This window comes from Papaver somniferum, chromosome 2, assembly GCF_003573695.1.
Source record: "Papaver somniferum cultivar HN1 chromosome 2, ASM357369v1, whole genome shotgun sequence".
Lineage (NCBI taxonomy): Eukaryota > Viridiplantae > Streptophyta > Magnoliopsida > Ranunculales > Papaveraceae > Papaver > Papaver somniferum.
In genome coordinates, this window is record NC_039359.1 from 215,963,391 (window position 1) to 215,990,947 (window position 27,557).

The window sequence follows — 27,557 nt, forward strand, 5'->3', positions numbered from 1 at the left end:
AATATCTGAAAATAAATATACAAATTTGGTTAAAAAGACCAAAATCAATAATTCTTGGGTGAAAAGGAGAGTTAGATTTTGATATTGTTTAAATGGACAAAAATGTAAAAATAGTCAGGATGTAAACAGTTTCATCCTACCCATTTTCAAATATTTTTTCTTATTTTTAATTTACATCAGGATGCATCCAGTTTCATCCTTGCTATTTTTTAAGTTTAAGTCAGGATGAATCCAGTTTCATCCTTGCTTTTTTTATGTGTCCATTTCATCCAAACTATTTTTTACTCGTCCATTTGAACCGTGTTTTAGAAATATTTGGACAAATGACCCATTTTCCGAAATAAATAGTAAAATTTTGTTTTGTTAATGTTTTGGATGACATTCCACCTTTACCAATGCTAAAACTAGAATTAATTTGCTCAAGTAGGTCCTACTAAACCCCTATTAATAGTTCAAATTTCAAAGGTTTAAAAGCAGCTCAAAATATTTTTCTGCAAACCAAAGCAAATTCCTTCCTCTGTTTAGTCACTCTTCTTGAAATCATTCTCAAATGATGGAAAACTAGGAAAGAAAAGGACAAACCCTTTAGAAAATATCTCTTCTCTTTCCTGTGAAGAAACCACCAAATTAAGCATCATTTTCCTTTGAGAGCTCAAGCAAAAACCAATATATATAGTATAGTAATGGAAAAACCATTAACAATGTGGTGGAGCTTGTTGTTACTGGGATTTTTTCTATCATGTATTACGGAAGCTCTGTATCTTACGATAGTAAAGCTATTATCATTAATGGACAAAGAAGGATCCTCCTTTCTGGTTCCATTCATTATCCTAGAAGCACACCTGAGGTATTCATTGATTTTTATTCTCGCAACTGTTTTTGCCAAATTTCTTCAATTTCTGTGGTTCTCATTTATGGCTATCTCTGGGTTTTTTTTTTTCCTTTGTAATTTGTGATTTTTCTACACTGGACCTCCTTAAATTTCTTTGTTTTCTCCTAATTAATTTTTGGTTAAGTTTAATACTTTTCAAAATAGAAAAAATATGTTTTCTCTGCGATATGAAAGTAATGGGTAAGTATATCTGATAAATCCTTGTTACTGGGGCTTCAGATGTGGCCTGATCTTATTCAAAAAGCTAAAGAGGCAGGTTTAGATGTAATCCAAACATATGTCTTTTGGAATGGACATGAACCTTCTGCTAATAGGTATTACTTTGAGGGAAGATATGATTTGGTTAAGTTTCTCAAGTTGGTACATCAAGCTGGTCTCTATGTTCATCTTAGAATCGGTCCTTACGTTTGCGCTGAATGGAACTTTGGGTAATATGATTAAGAATTTCCTACTTTCGTTTCTTTCTTTTTTCATTTGTTTTGCGTCCGCGCGTCTAAGGTTGTGTTTTTGAATTCAGGGGTTTTCCTGTTTGGCTCAAATATGTCCCTGGAATGCATTTCAGAACTGACAATGGACCTTTCAAGGTTTGTTAATTTCATACTTATTTATGGATTTTGTTTGTCTATTCAGATTACATTAATGGCAACTGCAAGATGAAACTTAGCTTATATAAAGACAACTCTCTTTATTGATGTTTAGAAAATCTCTCAAAACTAAACACAAGCTCTAATGTTGCTAATATGATCAACCACAACTTTGGTGATCATATATATATAGAACTATGAATTCCTTTTCCTAGTCCTATTACCTTATTACATGTCTTTCCTTTTCTTAGAAGTAGATGACTTCTAATTCCCTTAGGATTACATCAATTTCCTAATCTTGTCCTAACCAGCTTGTTAGTGACTTCTATGTTGAAGTTAATCCAACATTCTCCCCTTTAAGCTTCAACCTTGCGAGAAATCTTGTACTCCAATAATTTCTCATTTCTTCAAACTTGATCCGAGCTAATGCCTTTGTCAATATATCTGCTTTCTGCTCAGTTCCTGGTATGTGTTCAACGTTGATGATCTCCTTCTCGATACATTCTCGTATGAAATGATACCTTTTGTGAATGTGTTTCGTCTTCCCATGAAACACTGGATTTTTAGTGAGTGCAATTGCAGACTTATTATCAATCTTGATGAGAACTTTTTCAGGTTCTCTTCCTTTGATTTCACCCAACAGTTCTTGAAGCCATATTGATTGTTTAGCTGCTTCTGTTGCAGCCATAAACTCAGCTTCACAGGATGAGAGGGCTACAATGTCTTGCTTCTGTGAACACCATGTAATAGGTGCTTCTCCTAGATAAAATATATGACCAGTTGTACCTTTTCCATCATCTTGGTCAATATTATGACTTGTCACTATACCCAACAATTCCTTTTGATCCTCCTCGACCATACTTCAATCCACAGCTGATTGTTCCTCTTAGATATCTCAATATCTGCTTTATTACATCACCATGAGACTTGCGTGGACTCTGCATATAACGGCTTGCTACTCCCACAGAGAAAGCCAATCTGGTCTTGTGTGTAATAAGTATCTAGGCATCCAACATTTCTTCTATAACTCGTTGGATCAATCTCAGCTTCTTCTTGTGCCTTTGAAACTTTAAGTCCAAACTCCATTGGTTCTTAGTTGGATTACAAGTTTCAAGTCCTGCTTCTTTCAGAATTCTCCTTGCATAAGCTTCTTGTTTAATCTGAATCCCATCTACTCCTTGATGGACTTCTATGCCAAGGTAATAGTGAGTTTTCCGAGGTCTGACATCTCAAACTTTGATGACATTTCTCTCTTGAACTCATTGATCACCTTAAGGGAGTTGCCAGTCAAAAATAGATCATCTACATAGACTGCAATAAGAAGTTCCCTTTTCTTCTTTCTGTATACTGATGTTTCTTTAGAAACTTAAATCTCATTCTTTAAGATTTGATCTAACTTTGTATTCCAGGCTCGAGGAGCTTGTCTTAGACCATATAGAGCTTTTGATAACTTTAAAACCTTATGCTCTTGTCCTTTTACTTCAAAACCTTCTGGTTGTTCAACATACACATCTTCAATTCACCATGTAAGAATGCGTTCTTAACGTCTAAGTGGTGAATTTCCCATGAGTTTGATGCAGCTTCTGCTATTAAGAGACGAATTGTCTCTAGTCTAGCAACTGGTGCGAAAACTTCATCAAAGTCTATGCCTGATTCTTGAACGTATCCCTTAGCTACAAGTCTTGCCTTATATTTGTTAATAGTTCCATCATTCTTTTAACCTTGAAGATCCACTTAAGACCAATCACTTTTACCCCACCTGGCTTATCAACTAGAAACCAAGTCTTGTTTCTGTTGATTGAAATAATTTCTTCTCTACATGCTTGTGTCCATTTAGTCGAGACCTTTGCTTCCTGAAAATTCCTTGGTTCATCATTAACAGAAAGTAGCATAATCTCACATTCTTCTGCAGCTTGAAGAACATAATCCTCCAGATACTGTGGCTTTTGTATCTGTCTTGTTGATTTTCGCAGTGGAATGGGTTAGTTGATTCTTTTCTTCTTCTTCTTCTTCTACGTTATTCTCAGTGTTTTCATTATTCTCTTCTTCTTGATTATCATTGTTTCCATTGGTATTGATGATTATGGGTCCTTCTCCTTCATCAATTACTTGACCCCTCATCATGTGAAACATTCCTGGATCCCTACTTGGTCATTTAGTTTCTTTCCAGTTCCAGTTTGTTTTCATCGAATACCACATCTCGACTCACTATTACTTTTCGTTGTTGGATTGAATAATCTGTAAGCTTTGGATCCAGGCTCAATTCCTAGATGCACAAGAGTCTGAGATCGATCATCCAGTTTCTTAAGAGTTGCAGAATCAACTTTTGCGTATGCTTTGCAACCAAACACTCTTAAATGATCTATGTTTGGTTTTCTCTTTCGCAAACTTTCATATGGAGTCATGTCTTTCAGAGCTTTCGTAGGTATCCTGTTTATTAGGTATGTGGAGTGTCGTACAGCTTCTCCCCATAGATAATTAGGTACCTGCATAGCCTTTAAAGAACTTCTTGTCATCTCCATTAGAGTCCTGTTTCTCCTCTCCACCACTCCGTTTTGTTGTGGTGTATATGGTGCTGTGAGTTCCTTTTGATTCCATTTGACTCACAGAACTTGTTGAACTCTAAGGAAGTGAACTCTCCTCCTCTATCAGTTCTAAGCATTTTGACCTCCTCTTTTAACTCTTTTTCTATCAGATTTCTGAAAGCTTTGAATCTGTCAAATGCTTCACTCTTTTCTTTCATAAGAATAGACCACATATATCTTGAGAAGTCATCTATAATAACAAATATGTATTTGTTATTTGCAAGGGTTTGTGGTGTAATAGGACCACATAAATCAGCATGAAGAAGCTCTAATGGCTTTGAGGCTCTGAATGTTGTTGCTTTTAAAACCTTGACGCGTTTGTTTCCCAACTAAACATGATTCACAGATCCTTGATTCATCGTTTATCTGTGGTAGCCCTCGAACCATCTTTTCTGAGACATTGCCTTTAAAGTTCTAAAGCTTATGTGTCCTAACCTTGCATGCCACTTCCATGTCTGATCTTCCAGTCTCATATTCAGACACAATGGCCTTCCAATCATGAGACTTATCTTGTAGAGTCTATTCTGTGAGCGTGAGACTCTAAAAAGTCTTCCACTTGGGTCATGAACTGTTAGATAATCTTGTCGCATTCTAACATCACATCCAACTTCTGTAGCTTGTCCTAAACTTAGAATGTTGCTTTGTAAGTTTGGGATGAAGTAGATTTTGTGACAAGCTTCTGTTCTCCGGTCTTGCTCTGAAATAGAATTGATCCTTTCCCTTCAATTTCTACAGAAGATCCATCCCCAAACTTCACTTGTCCTTTGATTTTCTCATTGAGTTCAGAAAAGTAGTGTCTCTTACCAGTCATGTGATTGCTGGCTCCATTATCTAAATACCAGATTCCTTCTTCACCATCCTTTGATTCGTAGTTCTTTGGTATTAGTTTCCCTTCGTTTAAGAATACAACTTCGTGCATGAAAAGAGCTGTATCTGCTTCCCTTGTTTCATTCTTGTTTGCTTCTTCCATCTTTTGTATTCTTTCAGGGCATACAGAGGAGAAGTGTCCTGGTTTATCACATCTGTAACAAATAATGTTTGATCTATCCTTCTTTTCTTTCCCTTGGTTTTGATCATTCTGACTTGTTGTTCTATCTTGTGAGTTAAACCTTCCTCCCCTTCCTCGGCCTCTGTTTACTCTACCACCTCTTCCACGACCTCTTCCTCTTGTCGCAGAGTTTTGTTGGTAAGAGTTTGTGTACTAGAGTTTTCCTTGAGTTTCTCCATTGTTTTCTTCATCAAGGATTCTCTCTTCATATGCTTTCAATCTTCCAATTATATCTTCATAGCTAGTCTTCTTTAAATCTAAGACTTGTTCGAGAGAAGCTATGATATGAATGTACTTGGATCTTGGTAAACTATTTAGAAACTTCTTTACCAGTTTATCTTCATCAATGGATTGTCCAAGTGACGCACATTTTGAGGCTATCTCTGATAGCTTTCCTGCAAAGCTATCAATAGTATCAGTGTCTTTCATCTTCACTTTTTCAAATTCAGACATTAAGGTTTGCATACGGGCTTCTTTAACTCGATCATCTCCGAGATTACGTGCCTTTATTGCATCCTAAATTTTCTTTGAAGTTTCCTGTTCACCAACTTGTAGAACAAGACATTCTGGTATTGCTTGAAAGAGTAAACCTATAGCGATGTTGTTCTTATCTGCATCATCTGTTCATGGTTCAATTGTATCTTACACCTTGTAGATTTTCATCAGTACCTTCATTCTCATGGCCCATACTGTGTAGTTTGTGGCGTTGAGGATTGAAACTTGTATTGATGGTGGCGTGAACTGTTTTGCATCCACAATGGTGGTTTCGCTTTCCATGACTCAGAAACAAGCTCTGATACCAATTAATGGCAACTGCAAGATGAAAATTAGCTTATATAAAGACAACTCTCTTTATTGATGTTTAGAAAATCTCTCAAAACTAAACACAAGCTCTAATCTTGCACATATGATCAACCACAATTTTGGTGATCATATATATATAGAAGTATGAATTCTTTTTCCTAGTCCTATTACCTTATTACATGTCTTTCCTTTTCTTAGAACTAGACGACTTCTAATTCCCTTGGGATTACATCAATTTCCTAATCTTGTCCTTACCAGCTTGTTAGTGACTTCTATGTTGAAGTTAATCCAACATACATGTTTTCAATTTACTTTGTAGTGTTGTTGATGAAGTTATCTTTTTTACTTTTATTTGTTTTTACTTTTTTGAATGGTTATATGATGAAGGCTGCAATGCAAAAGTTCACGACCAAAATCGTCGACATGATGAAATATGAAAAAATGTTTCAAACTCAAGGAGGTCCTATTATTATGTCCCAGGTAAATAAACAAATTTATCAGGGTTTGGAATTAGGTTATTAAATTTGAGATTATTGTACATGAAAATTGAGAGTTTGGTTTTCCTAATTTCAATTGTAGATAGAGAATGAATATGGACCAGAGGAATGGGAAATTGGGGCTCCCGGTAAAGCGTATACAAAATGGGCAGCTGCAATGGCTGTAGGACTTGGCACTGGTGTCCCATGGGTTATGTGCAAACAAGATGATGCTCCTGATCCAACCGTAAGTAACTTTGAGCTTCTTAAACACTTCCACAGAAGAAAAAAAAAGTACGCTTGTAATTCGCCATGTTAAGCATGGTCCGGTTAATATCTAATGGGAGTATTTTTGTTTTGTACTCATTCGTACTATCTCTAACTTAAGTTTATTCTCTTATATGATAGATAAATGCTTGCAATGGTTTCTACTGTGATTGGTTTACTCCCAACAAGAAATATAAGCCGAAGATGTGGACTGAAAATTGGACTGGCTGGTAAGCTATGGATCTACTTATTACTCCTCAAGCTGCCAAAAACAAAAAACTAGATTTCGCGATATGTTTCTGTTCTTACCTCAGAAGTTTATCATTAACTTATGAAGATTTGTTACGTTTATAGGTTTACAGGATTCGGGGGTACAGTTCCTAGAACTGCTGAAGATGTGGCATATTCGGTTGCCAAATTTATACAAACTAGTGGATCATTCATGAACTATTACATGGTAAGGTCATGTTCATGTAGCAGTTGTATTTACAATTTAAATGTAGTTTTTACTTTTTAGTTCCAAGGTTTTTCGTGATCTTCAGTAGTTTTAGCCTTAGTTTTTTTTGTTTTTGGTTTTGTACTTCAGTTTCATGGAGGAACAAATTTCGGGAGGACAGCAGGTGGTCCATTCATAGCAACTAGTTATGACTATGATGCGCCGGTTGACGAATATGGTATGGTAATCAGAGGCTTTGCTTATTCTTATGATTGTTTACCTGAACAGCCATTCAACACTGATCATATAGCATTAGATACTAGTAGATTCATGTACGTAGTTGAACTAGATTATCTTGAAGGTTACGTATCTTGCATGCTAATGGTTTTTTTTTGGTTAATTCTTCCCCTATCCTGCTTCTTTCGCTGATTAGAATAATAACAGGTCCTGTATTTTCTAATTGTCATATCTATTATCTCTTATGTAGGACTCCTAAGGGAACCCAAGTATGGTCATTTGAGAGATCTTCATAAAGCAATCAAGCTTTGTGAACCAGCTTTACTTTATTCCGAGCCAATCAAAGCAGTTCTTGGGAGGCACCAAGAGGTTTGTTTCATCGTTCTTCTATTATTCTATAAACCTATATCCATATCACAGACAACCAATATCTTTACTCACATTTTTGCAAATGTGCGCGTGTGTTGTTCAGGCTCATGTCTTCAATTACAAGGCAGGAGGTTGTGCTGCATTCCTTGCGAACAATGACGCAAACTCCCATGCAACTGTTACCTTTAGAGGCTTAAAATACTACCTTCCTCCTTGGTCTATCAGCATTCTTCCAGATTGCAAAAACACCGTTTTCAACACTGCGAGGGTAAGAATCAACCATATATAGCTCAGTTCTTTGAACGTCGCTGAAAGAATATGTGATAGAGATCGATATGTATAGTCGTGGAATTAATTGTGGTAACGTAATCTCGATGTATGCATGCAACATTCTTTTATTCTTTTCTTTTTTTTGACAAACATTCTTTTATTCCTAAACAGGTTGGGGCACAAAGCTCAGTTGCAAAGATGACACGAGAGAGCAGCGGGTTTGCTTGGCAATCATATAATGAAGAGATTGCATCCTACGAGTATAATGATAACTCGGCAACAATAACACGTGAACTAATGGAGCAGATTAATGTGACGAGAGATGATTCGGATTATTTGTGGTACTCAAAAGAGTAAGTAGTAAAAGAATTAACCAAGTATCGAGTATTCTGTTGTCTTTTCTTTCGTATTCTGATCGACTCAATCTTTTCAAACACCTCTTTGTACTTTAGCGTCAAGATAGAGCCAAATGAAGCATTCCTGAAGAATGGGCACGATCCTGTGCTAACAGTGATGTCAGCTGGTCATGCTTTGCATGTTTTCATCAACGGTCAATTATCTGGTAAGCAAGATTTGCTAGACAAAAGTGTATAACAAACGATTCACTGATGATCTTTGCCCGAATAATATAATTCTCTTTCTTTTGGCAGGAACTGCTTATGCGAATTTGAATAACCCAAAACTAACATTCAGTAACAACGTAAAATTGAGAGTTGGTATCAACAAGATTGCCCTATTAAGCGTAGCGGTTGGCCTCCCGGTTAGTTTCAGTTGTGTTTCCCCTCTTTCATGGCGTACTTTTCCGTATACTCCTTGTTTGGTCGCAGGAAAATGATAGCAACTTAATAGTTCTTACCCACGGCCAGCAGAGTAGACTTTAAAAGACACAAAAACTTAGAACAAACTTATAATTCTCATAGATAATCAAACTAATAACACTAGACCTTCTTATATAGGCCACTGAACTATAAAATTAAGGAAAGGTAACCTAGAAAGGAAACTACTTCTATAACTAGGAATCTAAAATAAAAATTTTAAAACAGAACAATTTCCAAAAATAAACTAATGCCTAAAATAAGAGAATTTAGGGATTTCTAACCCTAACCCTAGTTTTACTTAAGAATTCTAATTAATTGGGGATTTCTTATCATTCCCTCCCCCTTAAGATTTTCCTTGACCTCAAGGATCAGTTCAACCATGGAGATTACTGGATCAACCTCATCTTCTTCTTCTGGTAGATTATCCCCAACAGCTGTGTTAGGAAACAAAGCCTTCTTCAGAAACGATACACGAAATATCGAATGTACCTTTGACTCCTTAGGCAAGTCCACTCGATAAGCCACAGGTCCTATACGCTCCAAAATCTTATAAGGTCCAAAATATCGTGGAGATAATTTTTGGTTCTTCCTTTGCACATTAGAATTTTGCCGATATGGCTGCAACTTCAGATACACATAATCCCCAACTTGATATACAGCGTCCCGACGTCCTTCATATGCCCTTAGCTTCATTTTATTCTGCACCACTTGAACTTGATCCTTAAGCATTGATAAAACTTCATTCCTCTTGGTTATTGCCTCATCCAAAGTTTTGGTTTTCGCTTCTCCTGGTAAATAAGTTGCTAATACCGGAGGAGGAATGCCATACAAAGCCTCAAACGGTGTAGTATTAGTTGAAGTATGATAGGATGTATTATACCAATACTCTGCCCGTGGTAACCAAGATGACCATCCTTTTGGTTTATTTCCAGCGAAACACCGTAGGTAACCTTCCAAACATTTGTTAACCACTTCAGTTTGACCGTCGGTTTGCGGATGATAGGAGAAACTCATTCTTAATTGAGTTCCATGTATGCGAAACAACTCTTGCCAAAATTTACTTGTAAATACAACATCCCTATCAGAAACTATAGATTGAGGAAATCCATGAAGTTTGATGATTGTTTCTAAAAACTTCCGGGCTACCGATGTGGCTGTATATGGATGTTTTAATGCAAGAAAAATGGGCATATTTAGTTAGTCGATCCACCACTACAAGAACCACAGTTTTCCCTTTACACTTTGGCAACCCTTCAACAAAATCCATGGATATAACTGTCCATACTGTAGTAGGAATCGGCAATGGTTGAAGATATCCTGCTGGAGAAAGAGTACTATATTTATTCCTTTGGTAAAAATCACAGCAAGTGATGAGTGCTAAAAAGTGCATATTTCTATATATTTTTCTTGGCATTTAACTCATCTTTTGTGCATTAATTCTACATTTTATCCCATATTCTGCATTTTCATTGTTTTCAAGAATAAATATTTTTATTAATTAATTTTGTATTTTTAGGTACCAAATAAAGACTAGATGAGTTGCGGAGCCAAAAGAGCAAAGACACGGGAGAAAGCCGGTGGAATCTCTAGCGGAAAAGAAGTGAAGAATGTGTTATGGAAGACTCAAGGATAAAAATGGGCTTAAAAAGGAAGAAATTGTTCTTAAAGAAGAAGTGGGCTCAAGATTACCTAAGCCCAAATCCAATTCCTAAGCCCAAATCCATATCCTAAACCCAAAATTCAATACCCAAACCCGTTTTCCTTCTTAACCGTAAGATTGGATCCATTCCATCATCCAACGGTCGCTGCGTCATCATGCATCAGATTTCGATGCACCTTACCAACACTACAGCACCTAACTCCATCTTGAGCCGTTAGTTTCGTTGTATTTTTGCATCCAACGGTCGCTCATAATCTGTCTCCATCTCGCCGTTAGATCCGTTTCAGAAGTTATCATCCCACGGATTCCCTTCACAAAACATTAAATTTGATGATCCCGTTTAACACCTAACACACCTATACCCCAGTCGAACCAAACACTCCCTACTCCATTTTCCATCGACTTGTTTTTCTCTTTCTCCCCCACCCTCTGCAGAGAACAACTCTGCCATCACCATCACCTTCTGCCATCGCCATCATCCCTACCAGCCACTACAACCACCCTACATCAAATACAACCAAAACCCATCCTTCCCCCATCATCCTATGCTACCTATTTCACTGATTTCACACTCCCTCTCTCTGTTAGGGTTTTGAAATCGATGAACTAGGTTGATAGGCAGAGGAAGCTCGAGCTGGAGCGTAGCAGCATGGAAGACATGGGAAAAGCAGGAGAAGAAGAGAAGGAAGCATGGGTCGAGACTATTGAGATGAAATCAGAGAGTTAGGTGAGTCAATTTCACTTTTTGGTGAAACCCTAATTTTCTGATAATTTGGGGATTTTTGGGTTTTTGCTTGCTTGTATAAATAGAAGGTGTTGGGTGTGAAATTGGGGCATCTCTGGACTAGCCAGTAGACATTTGAAGAAATTTTAATTACAATTTCAAATTCAGTCCCTTTATCACAGTTGATTATTTTGAATGTTATGTGTGTGTTGTTTGAATTATCCTGTATGATGTTTATTGTTGTTCACAAGTTTAGCATGAGCTAAACTACATTAGGCTGAGGCTCAGATGAAGCCTAGTGCATTGTCAAATGGTGAATTGCTAGGATAGTTATCCTGATGTATGTTTTGATTGAGCAATGGGAAGAGATTGATGCTCATAGTGCCTGTGATTGATTGTTCTGTCAAAAGACAGTCAATGCTAGGGGCAAACTAGTGAGCAAATTAGTTTTCCTCCCATTCTAGATGTATGCATAGGATTTTCAACTCAACCTAGGATCACATTGCTTGGCTAGGACACAAAGGTGGATTCTAAGCCCTTAGCTTAGCCACAATACCTTATTTCAGTCACTTACAATTTCAGTATTATTTTGCTCCCTGCTCAGCTAAATTTCTTAGCTATCTTGCTGTTTATTTCTTGTATTTTGAAGCCTGTTGTGCATTGAAATCAGTGCACAAACTCACCCCTGCCCTTGGCTCACAGCTTTGGTTCCATGCTGTTTTGTCATCTTTGCTTTGTTAACTGTTTTGGTTCTTTGCAATTGCCATATTACTTTGCCTTGCTCACTGCCATAGTGCCTTGTCTCCATTGCTAGCTTAGGAAAATTTCTCGTATGCTCCCACTCCTTGTGGACTGATCCCTTGCTTACTCTCTATACTAAAACTTGGCCTTGTATACTTGCAAGAGTTTTTGTGTGTTTTCCATTTTCACACCAAGTTTTTGGCGCCGCTGCCGGGGAGTGGTGCTGCCATCTGCTGATTTACTTTGCTGTCTTTCATCTACCATTGCATCTCTGTCAAGATCACTGCATGCCATTCATTCCTGCCCTGCAATCATTGCACTTGTAGCCTGCTATCATTGCACACAATCATTGCACACAATCTTTGCAGCCAATTTCTGGACTGTTGCTGTTGCTGCAGCTGGGACTGGTGAGTTTCTGCTGCTGTTGAGCCTGGCCAAGGAAGCTGTTGCTGCTGCCAGACCAAGCCCAAAGCTAGTGCATCTCTGCCGCTGGGCTGTGCTGCTGTTGCTCCTGGGCTGTTGCATCTCAACATGTTGCTGGGCTCGTACAACTGAGCTGGGCTGCTGCTAATCTGCGAACTGGGCTCCTAGTCTGCTGCTCCTGAGCTGGGCTCTGTTGCTGCTGGGTTTGTGCACCTTCTGCTGCTGGGCTCTGTTCCACCTGTTGTTGCTGGGCTTGAGCGCGAAGCTGCTAAGGACGATCCTAAAGCCCAACTGGGCTGTGCAACTAAAAGGGGACCAAAAGCCTATTTTTGGGCTTCCCTCCAAAAATCAAGTAAGCCTAACCCATGAGTTAACCCACTTGGGCCTCATTTAAATTCAAATTCGGGCTTGTAATAATTAATTTAATTATTTAGTTGGGATTGTAATAATTTTTATTTTTCCTTTATTTTCTTTTTCTTTTTCTTTGGGACTGTAATTATTTTTTGTCTTTATTTTTCTTTTATTTTTTCTTTTTCTTTTTCATTTTCTTTTATGGGCTTGTCTTAATTAATTATTATTGTTTTTATTTTCTTTTATGGGTTGTGCTAATTTATGCTAGGTTTAGTTCAAAAAAAATTCCAAAGCCCAATTTTAAACCAAAAACAAAATCCCTTATTAAAACCAAAACCCATTCAAAACCAAATCTTCGTAACCTTTGTGGGCCAAATTGTTTCCGATTGCTCTGTCTGACCAACATGTTAGTTGAGGTACCTACAAGGACATGATTGTGACCTATAGAGACCAAACAAACAGACTTGTTAGAATTAATCAAGAAGAACCTATCGAAATTCTGAGTTCTGAGGTAGACAGCCCAGATCAAACCGAAACAATGGGAGAACCCCGTACCCTCAAGGATTATATCTACCCAACTAGATCCAGTCAACCTTCTTGTATTGTGCTACCCGAGGATAATGGCCATTATGAGCTGAAATCGAGCACAATAAAGATGCTTCCTATTTTTAGAGGTGTTGAGAATGAAAACCCGTACCACCACGTGAGAGAATTCGAGGAAATTTGTGGAACTCTGCGTTTCACTCAAATGTCCGACGAAACCCTAAAGTTAAGGCTCTTCCCTTTCTCCCTGAAAGATAAGGCAAAGGCCTGGCTTTATGCTTTACAGCCTCAATCCATCATGACATGGGATGACCTCATAAAGGAGTTTTTCAAAAAGTTTTTCCCGAATCACAAGACTGCGACAATTCGTCAAAGTTTGAATAGCTTTGTGCAATTAGAGGGTGATACCTTAGCTAGATACTTGGAGAGATTCAATGAATTATTGCTCCAATGTCCCCATCATGGTTTTTAAAAATGGAGATTTGTGCAAATTTTGTATGAAGGTCTAGATGTGTCCACCCGAACAACGGTTGAGTCGATGTGTAATGGTCTATTCGTAGACAAAACTGCTGATGCGTCTTGGGACTTCTTGATTGAAGTAGCTGAAAAGACGCAACAGTGGGAATCCATCCGTGAACCCAGAAAGACTACATCCGAAGCGAAGGCTTTTAGGATTGAAGCAGATTTCGATGGAAGAGCAAACATGGCATCAATAGTTAGGAGATTAGAAGAGTTAGAACTACATAAAAATTCAAAACCTTCCACCACTACTCTCCGAGAACATGTCGCTTCGTCTGTATGTGCCGCTTGTAACAATCCCAACCATCAATTCCAAAATTGTCCCGATTTGCTTGCAGTCCAGGAATCTAGGCTTGAACAGGCACATGCCATGTTTCAAAAACAAGAACATAACCCCTATTCACAGACCTACAATCCAGGATGGAGAAACCACCCTAACTTTTCATGGTCAAAAGGACCCACTCAGGGAGGACCATCTCAACCCAATCAGAGCTATCAAAACAATCAGGGATATCAGAACAATCAAGGTTATCAACACCCGAGAAACCCTCAACAACAATCAAACTCTCAACAACAATCATATCCTCAACACAATACCGACAAGAGATTATCCGCCCTAGAGGAAATGTTCCAGAGTCTGGTGCAAAGTCAGAAAAGTCTTGATCAAAAGATGGGTCAAATCTGTGATTCCATAGTGAGAGAGAAAAGGGTAAACTTCCGAGCCAACCCCAACAAAATCCAAGAGGTATTTCAAACAGGCTCTTCATCCTGCAAGGAAACCCTCTCCGATCAAGTCCATGCCATTACCACCCTCCGAAGTGGTAAAGTCATCGAGAACAAGTGGGCGAACCTAATGAATCTGATACAAATTCCACGCTGTCTCCACAACCCCAGAAAACCAAAGAATCTGAGCAAGTTGGAAAGCCTGACAATTCTACTGCTGTGAATGTCCCTTTGCCAACTCATTCTCCTGTTGCCCCATTTCCTCAAAGATTGATCTATCAACAGAAAAGTACCCATTACAATGAGATGTTAGATCTGTTCAAGAGAGTCAACATCAACATTCCTTTTCTTGAAGCAATCAAGCAAATCCCTGCTTATGCCAAATTCCTCAAAGACTTGTGTACTCAAAAGCGCAAGCTCAATGTGCACAAACGTGCTTTCTTAGCTGAGCAGGTGAGTTCCATCATTCTGAACAAAACTCCACCCAAGTTTAGGGATCCAGGATGTCCAACAATTTCTTGCACTATAGGAGAACACACGGTCAATAAAGCGTTATTAGACCTAGGTGCAAGTGTTAACCTACTGCCATATTCTGTTTATGAGCAGTTAGGTCTTGGGGAGTTGAAGCCAACATCTATCACTCTACAACTGGCAGACCGATCTGTCAAGATTCCTCGTGGAGTGGTCGAAGACGTTTTGATCAAGGTTGACAAATTCTATTTTCCCGTAGACTTCATTGTCTTAGACACTCAACCTGTACAAAACCCAGACTGTCACATTCCTGTCATCTTAGGACGTCCTTTCTTGGCTACGTCCAACGCAATCATTAATTGTCGTAATGGAGTGTTGAAACTGTCTTTTGGCAACATGACGGTAGAATTGAATGTGTTCGATATTAGTCAACAACCTGTGAATCTTGATGATGATGATGTGCATGAAGTTAATATGATTGAAGGATTAATACAAGATTCGTTGACTAACATTCTATCCGTCGACCCCTTTCAAGCATGTATGGAGAACTTTAACTCAGATTCCTATGATGATGCATACTGTAGTGACGTCCTATCTCTGCTCGAATCTGTACCTCAAATGGACGTCACTGAAAGGAAATATGAAGTGGAACCACCCTTACTCTCTGATTCCAAGCTCATTCCATCCATTGTTGAGCCACCCAAGCTTGAATTGAAAACATTGCCTAGTACGTTGAAGTACGCATTCCTAGGTTCTTCTGATACTTTACCTGTCATTATTTCATCATGTTTAGACACGGAACAGGAAAGTAAGCTTTTAGAAGTACTTAAGGAACACAAAGAGGCCTTAGGATGGACCATCTCAGATCTCAAAGGAATTAGTCCCACCATTTGCATGCACCACATTAACCTTGAAGAGAATGCCAAACCATCGAGGGAAATGCAAAGGAGACTTAATCCTAACATGAGAGATGTAGTCAAAGGAGAGATCCTGAAACTACTTGATGCGGGTATCATATACCCAATTCCCGATAGCAAATGGGTTAGTCCCATTCAAGTTGTGCCTAAGAAGTCAGGCATTACTGTAGTTCAGAACGACAAGAATGAATTAGTCCCTACTCGTACAACCACAGGATGGCGAGTATGCATCGACTACAGGAAGTTGAACACAGTAACAAGGAAGGATCACTTCCCGCTCCCTTTCATTGACCAAATGCTAGAACGTGTGTCTGGACACAGTCACTACTGTTTTCTAGATGGCTTTTCCGGTTATAACCAAATTCACATTGCTCCGGAAGATCAGGAAAAAAACATTCACGTGTCCATTTGGGACGTTTGCTTATAGACGTATGCCCTTCGGGTTGTGTAATGCACCTGCTACTTTTCAGCGTTGCATGATGAGCATTTTTTCTGACATGATAGATAGTTTTCTCGAGATCTTTATGGATGATTCTCTGTTTTTGGTTCCTCGTTTGACGAATGTTTGAAGCATCTTGCCCTCGTGATATCCAGATGTAAAGAAAAGAACCTTGTTCTAAATTGGGAAAAATGCCATTTTATGGTGAATTCAGGAATAGTTCTAGGACACATCATCTCAGAAAAAGGAATTGAAGTGGATAAAGCTAAAGTTGACCTCATTCAACATCTACCACAACCTCGCTCTGTGAAGGAGATCAGATCATTTCTAGGTCATGCTGGTTTTTACCGGCGATTCATCAAAGATTTCAGCAAAATCTCCAGACCTCTGTGCAGTCTTCTCTCCAAAGATGTTGCCTTCAATTTCGATGCTGCTTGTGTGAAGGCATGGGAGGAATTAAAAACCCTTCTCACCACCGCTCCTATAGTCCGACCACCCGATTGGAAGCTTCCGTTCGAACTTATGTGTGATGCCTCTGATTATGCTGTTGGTGCTGTTTTAGGACAGCGAGTTGATAGACTACCATATGTGATATACTATGCTAGCAAAACCCTTAATGATGCCCAACTCAATTATTCAACTACCGAGAAGGAATTGCTTGCCGTCGTTTTCGCATTAGACAAGTTTAGATCTTATCTGATAGGGTCTAAGATCATCATATACACAGACCATGCGGCTTTGAAGTATCTTCTTTCCAAGAAGGATGCTAAAGCTCGCCTTATTCGATGGATACTATTATTACAGGAATTCGATCTCGAAATCCGTGATAAGAAAGGTTGTGAGAATGTGGTTGCTGATCATTTGTCTAGATTAACTTTAGAGTCTATTGATGAATTTGAGCTGATTAGAGAATCATTCCCAGATGAACAGCTGATGTCTATCTCAGACCTTCCTTGGTTTGCTGATATTGTTAACTACCTCGCTACAGGTAGGATGCCCTCACGTTGGTCGAGACAAGACCGCTCTAAATTCCTGGCTGAAGTTAAACATTTCCTTTGGGATGACCCATATTTGTTTAAGTACTGCCCAGACCAAATCATTAGAGTGTCCCCAACACCGAACAGAAAGATGTGATATCTTTCTGTCATGACCAAGCATGTGGAGGCCATTTCAGTGCCAAGAAAACCGCTGCAAAGATCTTGCAGTGTGGATTCTATTGGCCATCATTGTTCAAGGATTGCCATGATTATTGTGTTGCTGTGAACGCTGTCAAAAGCTAGGAAGCATTTCGAGGAGAAACATGATGCCATTGAACCCCATTTGATTGTGAGATTTTTGATGTTTGGGGGATCGACTTCATGGGTCCATTTCCCATGTCTGACAGCAAGTTGTACATCTAGTCGCAGTTGATTACGTTTCTAAGTGGGTAGAAGCCATAGCAACCAGAACAAATGACCACAAGGTGGTACTTTCCTTTTAAAGGAAAACATATTTTCACGTTTTGGTACCCCTAGAGCTATCATCAGTGACGGTGGTTCACATTTCGCAATAGGCACTTCGAGTTTTAGTACGCAAGTATGGCATAACTCACAAGGTTGCTACTCCGTACCACCCTCAGACCAGTGGACAAGTGGAAGTGTCTAATAGGGAAATCAAGCACATTCTAGAAAGACGGTTAACCCGTCTAGGAAAGATTGGTCATAATTGAATGATGCTTTGTGGGCCTATAGAACAGCTTATAAGACACCAATTGGCATGTCCCCCTATCGTCTAGTGTATGGAAAGCCGTGCCATCTACCTGTGGAATTAGAACATCGAGCTATGGGCAATCAAGAACTGAACTTTTCTCTGGACGAAGCTGGAATTCAACGGAAACTTCAACTCAACGAGTTGGAAGAATTGAGAAATGAGGCTTATGACAGTGCCAGTTATATAAGCAGAAGATGAAGATATTTCATGACAAGCGTATTCTACGCAAATCCTTCACTCCTGGTCAGAAAGTCTTGCTGTATGACTCCCGATTACATCTTTTTCCAGGAAAACTGCGTTCCAGATGGAAGGGTCCGTACCTAGTACGCACAGTTTTTCCTCATGGAGCTGTAGAGCTGAGGATGTCTCCAACAAGAACGTTTTCAAAGTCAACGGGCAGAGATTAAAACCATTCCCATTCCACCCGACATTGAAACAACCAACCTGGAGGACCCAGTCTATGTGGACTAAACTGGTCCACCTTTACATAAGTAACGTTTTCTTCCCTAAAACCAAAAAGCCTTTTTCCCTAAAAACCAAAAGTTTTCCCACAAAACCAAATTTTTCCCAAAAAGTCCAATCCCATTAAAAACCAAATTTTCTTGTAGATAATGTGTTAGTTAAATTTCCTTTTGTATATATTTTGTGCTCATCCATTGTGACTCCGAATATGATGGATTTTGCCTTGATAACGGAGTTTTAATCGAGCTTTCGCCGAAATCGGGTATTCTCTCTCCTTTTACTCTACTCAGCATGTCCCTTCATATTGTTTTTAATTCTTTCCATATTTTAAACATTGAGGACAATGTTTAGTTTAGGTTTGGGGGTATAGAGTAGATACCACGATAATATGCCATAATTGAAAACAAACTCCTCTTTTTGAAAAAATTGAAAAAAAAAATTGAAAAAAAAAAAAAAAATTAAAAATTAAAAAAAAAACATAAAAATGGAGCTCATTTACCTTGAAATGTTGACTCTTGTGCAAATATGTAATTATTAGGAGTCTTAGTCTAGATATTTAGGCACCCTGATTCTAGCACAATTCACATAGTGATAAGAAATTTGCACGCGCACGATCTACCAATACATGTATGCCTCGATCTTCAAGGTGTTTATAGGAAGTTACGATTGCCAATCACTTTAGAATACTGAACGAAACTTGACTAGCTTGTTCTTTGGTTGGTTGGGATAGAAGGTGGAGGTTACATTAAGAAAGACAACCATCGAATTTAACTGGGTGCATCAAAAAGGGCTACCTCTTGCAAAGTGTCATGTAATCTTTTGTTTCCTTTTGTATATGTATCAAAAGTGTTTCTTTATCAAAAAAAAAAAAAAAAAAAAAAAAAAAAAAAAAAAACGATGTATATATTCAGAAAAAATATCAGAAAAATACAAAAAAATCAAGTATTTATCAATTCCATCATCTCTTGTTCCAAAAATAAAAAGAGAGTAGTCAATGTAAATAAGAGTCACGTAAAGAGTCATCTTTTGTTTTATTGTAATAAGCAAGGAAGGGTGTATGCCATTGATGTACAACGCGAGTAATTGTGAAATACCTCCAACTCATTCACAATTCTCGTAAAGTCCGGACAGCTAGCTAGATTTCGACCTTGGTTCTTAGCCTGAGAAACTATCTCTTGGTGATTAGTAGTCATAACATCCGATCTTTCTTTACACATGTGTAGATACACTTTACACTCTTATCACATGTCTTTATTTGTTATCAGTGCTAGGATTGTGCCTTTGATAGCTCGATTGACATCTCCATTTTGCTGTGAGCTTAAACTGACTTGCACATGTCACATTTGATGGAATATGAGCTTATATTTTGACCTAGAACTTTGTAGGTACGTTCTAAGCAAACCTTCACGAGACTTAACTCGTCCACTAGGGACACTTAGTGGTTTAAAAGGCTTAGTGCATATGCTAAATGCATTCGAGAGACCAGCGACAGTGGTATAGGTAGGATTTCCTTAGTTTTGTTTTACTTGAGGACAAGTAAAATTCAGGTTTGGGGGTATTTGATGAGTGCTAAAAAGTGCATATTTCTATATATTTTTCTTGGCATTAACTCATCTTTTGTGCATTAATTCTACATTTTATCCCATATTCTGTATTTTCATTGTTTACAAGAATAAATATTTTTATTAATTAATTTTGTATTTTTAGGTACCAAATAAAGACTAGATGAGTTGCGGAGCCAAAAGAGCAAAGACACGGGAGAAAGCCGGTGGAATCTCTAGCGGAAAAGAAGTGAAGAATGTGTTATGGAAGACTCAAGGATAAAAATGGGCTTAAAAAGGAAGAAATTGTTCTTAAAGAAGAAGTGGGCTCAAGATTACCTAAGCCCAAATCCAATTCCTAAGCCCAAATCCATATCCTAAACCCAAAATTCAATACCCAAACCCGTTTTCCTTCTTAACCGTAAGATTGGATCCATTCCATCATCCAACGGTCGCTGCGTCATCATGCATCAGATTTCGATGCACCTTACCAACACTACAGCACCTAACTCCATCTTGAGCTGTTAGTTTCGTTGTATTTTTGCATCCAACGGTCGCTCATAATCTGTCTCCATCTCGCCGTTAGATCCGTTTCAGAAGTTATCATCCCACGGATTCCCTTCACAAAACATTAAATTTGATGATCACGTTTAACACCTAACACACCTATACCCCAGTCGAACCAAACACTCCCTACTCCATTTTCCATCGACTTCTTTTTCTCTTTCTCCCTCACCCTCTGCAGAGAACAACTCTGCCATCACCATCACCTTCTGCCATCGCCATCATCCCTACCAGCCACTACAACCACCCTACATCAAATACAACCAAAACCCATCCTTCCCCCATCATCCTATGCTACCTATTTCACTGATTTCACACTCCCTCTCTCTGTTAGGGTTTTGAAATCGATGAACTAGGTTGATAGGCAGAGGAAGCTCGAGCTGGAGCGTAGCAGCATGGAAGACATGGGAAAAGCAGGAGAAGAAGAGAAGGAAGCATGGGTCGAGACTATTGAGATGAAATCAGAGAGTTAGGTGAGTCAATTTCACTTTTTGGTGAAACCCTAATTTTCTGATAATTTGGGGATTTTTGGGTTTTTGCTTGCTTGTATAAATAGAAGGTGTTGGGTGTGAAATTGGGGCATCTCTGGACTAGCCAGTAGACATTTGAAGAAATTTTAATTACAATTTCAAATTCAGTCCCTTTATCACAGTTGATTATTTTGAATGTTATGTGTGTGTTGTTTGAATTAGGCTGAGGCTCAGATGAAGCCTAGTGCATTGTCAAATGGTGAATTGCTAGGATAGTTATCCTGATGTATGTTTTGATTGAGCAATGGGAAGAGATTGATGCTCATAGTGCCTGTGATTGATTGTTCTGTCAAAAGACAGTCAATGCTAGGGGCAAACTAGTGAGCAAATTAGTTTTCCTCCCATTCTAGATGTATGCATAGGATTTTCAACTCAACCTAGGATCACATTGCTTGGCTAGGACACAAAGGTGGATTCTAAGCCCTTAGCTTAGCCACAATACCTTATTTCAGTCACTTACAATTTCAGTCTTATTTTGCTCCCTGCTCAGCTAAATTTCTTAGCTATCTTGCTGTTTATTTCTTGTATTTTGAAGCCTGTTGTGCATTGAAATCAGTGCACAAACTCACCCCTGACCTTGGCTCACAGCCTTGGTTCCATGCTGTTTTGTCATCTTTGCTTTGTTAACTGTTTTGGTTCTTTGCAATTGCCATATTACTTTGCCTTGCTCACTGCCATAGTGCCTTGTCTTCATTGCTAGCTTAGGAAAATTTCTCGTATGCTCCCACTCCCTGTGGACTGATCCCTTGCTTACTCTCTATACTAAAACTTGGCCTTGTATACTTGCAAGAGTTTTTGTGTGTTTTCCATTTTCACACCAGCAAGCAATGTAGTCTCTCACCTCTTTATGCATTCTAGACCAGTATAACAACTTAGATAAACGTTTTACTGTCTTCAAATATCCGGCATGACCAGCAACTGGAGATTCATGAAACTCAGCTAGTAGTAGTGCCTTCCACCTTGAAGTAGGACTTATCACTAGTTGATGTTGTTTATAGTAAACTAAACCATCTCGTACGGTAAAGTTATTCTTTCCGAAAGAAGGCTGACTCACTTTAAAGATGAAATCTATGATGCACGGATCTGTTTTTAGTTCAGCCAATAGGTCTTCCATCCAAGCACAACTAACATAAGTTACAGAACAAATTTCACCGTTTTCAAATTTTAGAGAAAGTGCATCAACAACCTTGTTAGACGATCCCTTCATGTACTCAATCGCGTAGTCATAGCCTAATAATTTTGTTAACCATTTTTGTTGTGCCGGTGTTACAGCTCTAGCATCCAAAAAATACTTCAAACTTTGTTGGTCTGCCCGAATAAGAAATCTTCTCCCAATTAGATAAGGTCGCCATTTAGTAACCGCATGAATTACTGCTAACAACTCTTTCTCACAAGTTGACAAACCCATATGACGAGGTTCAAGTGGCTTACTTGTGAAAGCAATTGGCCTACCTTCTTGCATCAAAACCGCACCTATTCCTACTCCACAAGCATCAATTTCAATAATGAAGGTCTTTGTAAAGTCAGGTAATGTCATTACACTTTTCAATTTAACAAATGCGTTTGTTGCTTCATCTGTCCACAAAAAACCGTCTTTTTTAGCAATTTTGTAAGTGGTGCTGCAATATTAGCATAACCCTATACAAATTTCCTGTCAAACCTAGGAATCCTCGTAATGCCTTGACAGTTCTTGGTAACGGCCAGTCCAACATATCCCGTATCTTGCTAGGATCAGCTTCCACTCCTTCTCTTGAGATGATATGACCCAAATACTCAACCCTCTCAGTACCAAAAGAACATTTACTTAATTTGACCTTAAGTTGATGGCTTTCTAATATCAGGAATACTTCACGAAGGTGCAATAAATGTGCTTCTCAGGTAGGACTATAGATCAGAATATCATCAAAGAAAACCAAGACAGATTTTCTTAATTGATTTCTGAACACATCATTCATAAGATGTTGAAATGTATATGGATCATTAGTTAATCCGTTTGGAATCACTAGGAATTCATAGTGTCCGTCATGGGTTCGAAAAGCTGTTTTGTAGGTATCTTGTTCATACATCCTAATTTGATGATAACCCGATCTTAAATCTAGCTTCGAAAAGAATAAATCTCCATGTAGTTCATCTAATAACTCATCAATGACTGGAATAGGAAACTTATCCTTGACAGTAACATGGTTTAAAGCTCTATAATCAACACACATACGCCAAGTGCCATCTTTTTTCTTAACTAACAAAACATGAGAAGAGAAAGGACTCGTGCTTGGCCTAACTAATCTCGAGTCTACCAACTCTTTAACAATCTGTTCAATCTCACCTTTCTGGTAATGTGCGTACTTGTAAGGTCGTACATTGATTGGATCACTCCCAGGTTGTAACGTTATGTGGTGATCATGGCTTCTCACAGGTGGCAGCATTGTGGGTACCGAGAACACCTCACCAAACTCTTCAATGAATTCTTGTATATCCCCTGGTGTTTCTTGACTAATTTTTGCTTCTGAACATTGGTTAATTTTGCAAAAGAACCCAGTTGATCCCTTATTTAAGAGTTTCTGGATGCTATTGATGTTGTCTAACTTTACTTTATTTTTTTTATCTCCTTCTAGTCGAATACGTTCACCATCCCTCTTAAAATCCATGGTTAAATTTTTGAAATCCCAAGTTATGGGACCCAACGTTTCTAACCATCGGACTCCCAGAACCACATCGCATCCCCCAGTGGCAATACATAAAAAGTTCCTTTGAACCCATATTTATTTAACTTATAATGCAGATCCAAGCATCATCCTTCACAAGTCATTCTAGCACCATTAGCTACCAACACCTCAAAAGTCTCATCTTTAATTATCTTAATTCCCATTCTTTTAGGTATCGCAGAATCAACAAAATTATGGGTTCTTCCAGAATCGATAAGTATGGTAACTTTAGCCTTCTTAATTTCTGCTTGTACCAGCATGGTTTGTGGAGCTAATGATCCATCCAGTGCATGCATAGAAATCTCGACGGCTTCTTTTTCATATTCTTCTTCTATAACAACTTCATCTATACCTTCATCTTCATCCTGATTGTCATATCTATCAATTAAGAACAATGTCTGAGTTTTACAGCGATGACCTCGGTGCCACTTTTCATCACAGTTATAACATAGTTGTTGCTTTCTTCTTTCTTCAGCTTCAGCCTGAGTTAATCTTCTAACAACTGGAGTTTCTGTCATGGTTTTTGAAGATGATATAGGTGCTCTAGAATTAAAAGGTCTACTAGTATTAACAACACTAGGTGTCTTTGGTGCTATTCTATTAACATTGTTTTCGCAATGTTACCTTCTCATCTTGTAACCTTCCAATTGCCATTGCATCATGTAAATTAATAGGAGTGTGGGATTGAGTTTCTAGTCTTACTTCGTCTTTTAATCCACTTAGAAAACATCTCACTAAAAATTCTTCAGTTAAATTATCCACCAAATTTGATAATCGTTCAAATTCTTCACAATATTTTACATATGAACCTGACTGCTTAATTTTAGCGAGTTTTCCTCCTGCATCTTCATATGAAGTAATACCGAAACGACTACTAATGGCTTTCTCAAATTCTCCCCAAGTAACTACAGGTTTAGTTCTCTTCAACCACCTATACCATTGTAAAGCTTTACCATCTAAATTACATGTAGCCAACTTGATTTTCTGATTCGCAGGTGTTTCATAATACTCAAAATATTGTGCTTCCTTAAAGAGCCAACCTTCTACATCAAATCCATCAAACTTGGAAAAATATAATCGCTCCTCCTCTTTTTGATTGGTTTTGTCCCTCATTATTCCCAACTGCTTTGCTTTCCACAAGCTGGTCGATCCTCTCAATTAACAAAGCTTGATTTAATGTCATCTCAGCCATCTTCTCCGTTAGCTCACCTAATTGCTTCTCCATAATTACTTGTTTTTGTTTTCGAGTTTTGGTCATAAACGGGATACGCCTGCTCTGATACCAATTGATAGGAACTTAATAGTTCTTACCCACGGCCAGCAGAGTAGACCTTAAAATAACATAGAAACTTAGAACAAACTTATAATTCTCATAGATAATCAAACTAATAACACTAGACCTTCTTATATAGGCCACTGAACTATAAAATTAAGGAAAGGTAACCTAGAAAGGAAACTACTTCTATAACTAGGAATCTAAAATAAAATTCTTAAAACAGAACAATTTCCAAAAATAAACTAATGCCTAAAACAAGAGAATTTAGGGATTGCTAACCCTAATCCTAGTTTTAATTAAGAATTCTAAGTAATTGGGGATTTCTTATCAGAAAATCTTACCATTCTAACACTCTCCTTGTTGGTTGAGTTGACACAGAATGTTGGCAAACAATTTGAGACATGGAATACTGAGGTTCTTGGTCCCGTCACATTGAAGGGCCTTAATGACAAACAAAGAGATTTAACATGGCAAAACTGGTCTTACAAGGTTTGTATTCTGCTCGTTCCCTGGTTTCTATACCTTGCCATTGCCACCACGAAGCAAACTGCTAACATATTTAGATTTCCAAATTAATGTATTCCCTGGCAGATTGGTTTGACGGGTGAAGCTTTAAATCTTGGTTTGCTCCGTGGAAGTTCTTCTGTCAAGTGGATGCAAGGATCTTTGTTAGCTCGAAATAAACCCCTAACATGGTACAAGGTGAGGATCCTGGCTAGCTTCAATATTGGTTAGATATCACGAAATTTTGTACCGGCTCCGATTATGTGGGCTAATTATATATATCTCCTTTTGTAGACTATTTTCGATGCACCAGGTGGAAATGATCCTTTGGCTTTAGATTTGATTAGCAAGGGAAAAGGTCAAGTATGGATCAACGGGGAGAGCATTGGACGTCATTGGCCTGCATATAAAGCATATGGAAAATGTGATGTTTGTAATTATGCTGGGTACTATAATGAAACGAAATGCGCTAGTAATTGCGGACAATCCTCGCAAAGATGGTTAGATAATAAACTTCTTCGTATTTCAGTTAGCAAAGACTATATTTTGGAAAACCGGCTGACTTTTCTTTTGACTAATTTGCTGTTGTATATCTCTAGGTATCACGTACCTCGTTCATGGTTGAAACCCACTCGAAACTTAATGGTTATTTCTGAAGAATTGGGTGGTAATCCAAGTGGAGTTACTTTGGATAAAAGAACTGTACAGAGTGTATGTGCTGATATTTATGAAGCGCAACCATCACTAGAGAGTTATTTGGCCCTAGCCGATGGAAAATCTGCAGTACCATTGAATGTGAAACCCTATCTCTGGTGTATGCCAGGAAAGAAAATTTCTTCGATAAAGTTCGCTAGCTTTGGAACTCCCCGTGGATTTTGTGGGAGCTTTAGGGAAGGAAGCTGTCATGCACACAAGTCGTATGACGCCTTTCAAAAGGTATTTGATGAAATATTAGTTTTCTAACATTCCGTAGTTTGCATCACTGAAGAGAGATATTTTGCGCAATTATATGTGCAAGTAGCTCGAGAAAGGCTGGTTTGCGTAATAATCTTAGTCTAACACATGAAATGTTACTGCAGAACTGCATTGGGCAACAATCTTGTGCCGTAACTATTAGTCCTGAGATATTTGGAGGAGATCCTTGTCCAAGTACCAGGAAGAAGCTCTCAGTTGAAGCCATTTGCACATAACGAAGGTTATACATCTGAAGTCATCAAATACTATTAGTTTCGGTTATTGGCTTCAGCGGAAGGATAGTTGTAAAGCTGTAACATGTGCAGCATTAGGCAAATTGATACAGTGTTGTGTCAAAAGACAAGAAGGCAAAATGTAAATAGAGTAGCTTTTAGTTTATCAAAGAAAACGTATATATGAAAATTTTGAATGCACTTCCAATAATAATTTAGGTAATCCCGTATTAGGCATATATTTTATTCTAGGATACTAGGTATCACCGAGACCTTACGGCCCCGGATCAACCTCTAGTTAGTTATAGGCGTCATTTAGTGTTCGGTATCCGACATAGGATTTTCAAATTAGTAAGCTCCGTGAAAATATCTTGAAGTATCACTGATATGTTTTTGTTATCTAGATATGCCCACCTATATAGTCCGGTTTATGTTATCTAAGTTCGCGATCGTTGATTTCCTATAAAAAAAATCATTGGTGCCTTTTTCATTTGTTGATTCCAAGGTTATTAAATCGTTTATGAGAGATTAAATGTAAACATCACCTGTGAAAGATGACAATCAAAGTATAATATGACTTAGACAGACGATTACTGGGAGCTTTTATCTAACAAATTGGAACATGCAAGCTTAAGCGTGGTCTGAAAGCAGGAAGTCTAAAATAAAGCAATCCAGAAAATTCATTATGAAGAATAAAACGTCCTGATCTAGGTACGGTTTTAAACTACCAAAATAATAATAAGGT

The 27,557-nt window shown here is 38.2% G+C and overlaps 1 protein-coding gene across 3 annotated transcripts; it reads left to right on the top strand.

Moving 5' to 3' along the window:
• Window positions 1–542: 542 nt before the first annotated feature.
• Window positions 543–26,815, top strand: LOC113350500 (beta-galactosidase-like). 3 transcript variants are annotated; one of them, XM_026594645.1, is made up of 18 exons: window positions 543–847; window positions 1,112–1,320; window positions 1,410–1,476; window positions 6,301–6,393; window positions 6,493–6,636; window positions 6,798–6,886; window positions 7,011–7,113; window positions 7,243–7,330; window positions 7,580–7,698; window positions 7,802–7,966; window positions 8,140–8,321; window positions 8,421–8,530; window positions 8,619–8,728; window positions 25,500–25,610; window positions 25,713–25,823; window positions 25,920–26,125; window positions 26,225–26,561; window positions 26,690–26,815. In XM_026594645.1, exons 1-18 carry the CDS (start codon window positions 740–742, stop codon window positions 26,813–26,815), a joined length of 2,478 nt encoding a protein of 825 aa, XP_026450430.1. In that variant the 5' UTR covers window positions 543–739. The 3 variants fall into 3 exon arrangements, with proteins under 3 accessions (XP_026450430.1, XP_026450431.1, XP_026450432.1); XM_026594646.1 differs by having other exon boundaries at window positions 26,705–26,815; XM_026594647.1 differs by lacking the exons at window positions 25,500–25,610; window positions 25,713–25,823; window positions 25,920–26,125; window positions 26,225–26,561; window positions 26,690–26,815 and adding an exon at window positions 10,303–10,363 and having other exon boundaries at window positions 545–847.
• The last annotated feature ends 742 nt before the right edge of the window (window positions 26,816–27,557 follow it).

Excerpts from the sequence above, each read along its gene's own strand:
- LOC113350500 (XM_026594645.1), top strand. The coding sequence starts at position 740 with ATGTATTACGGAAGCTCTGTATCTTACGATAGTAAAGCTATTATCATT. Across the intron at positions 7,967-8,139 it reads CCGTTTTCAACACTGCGAGG|GTTGGGGCACAAAGCTCAGT; the intron begins GTAAGAATCAAC and ends ATTCCTAAACAG. Across the intron at positions 25,824-25,919 it reads AACCCCTAACATGGTACAAG|ACTATTTTCGATGCACCAGG; the intron begins GTGAGGATCCTG and ends CTCCTTTTGTAG.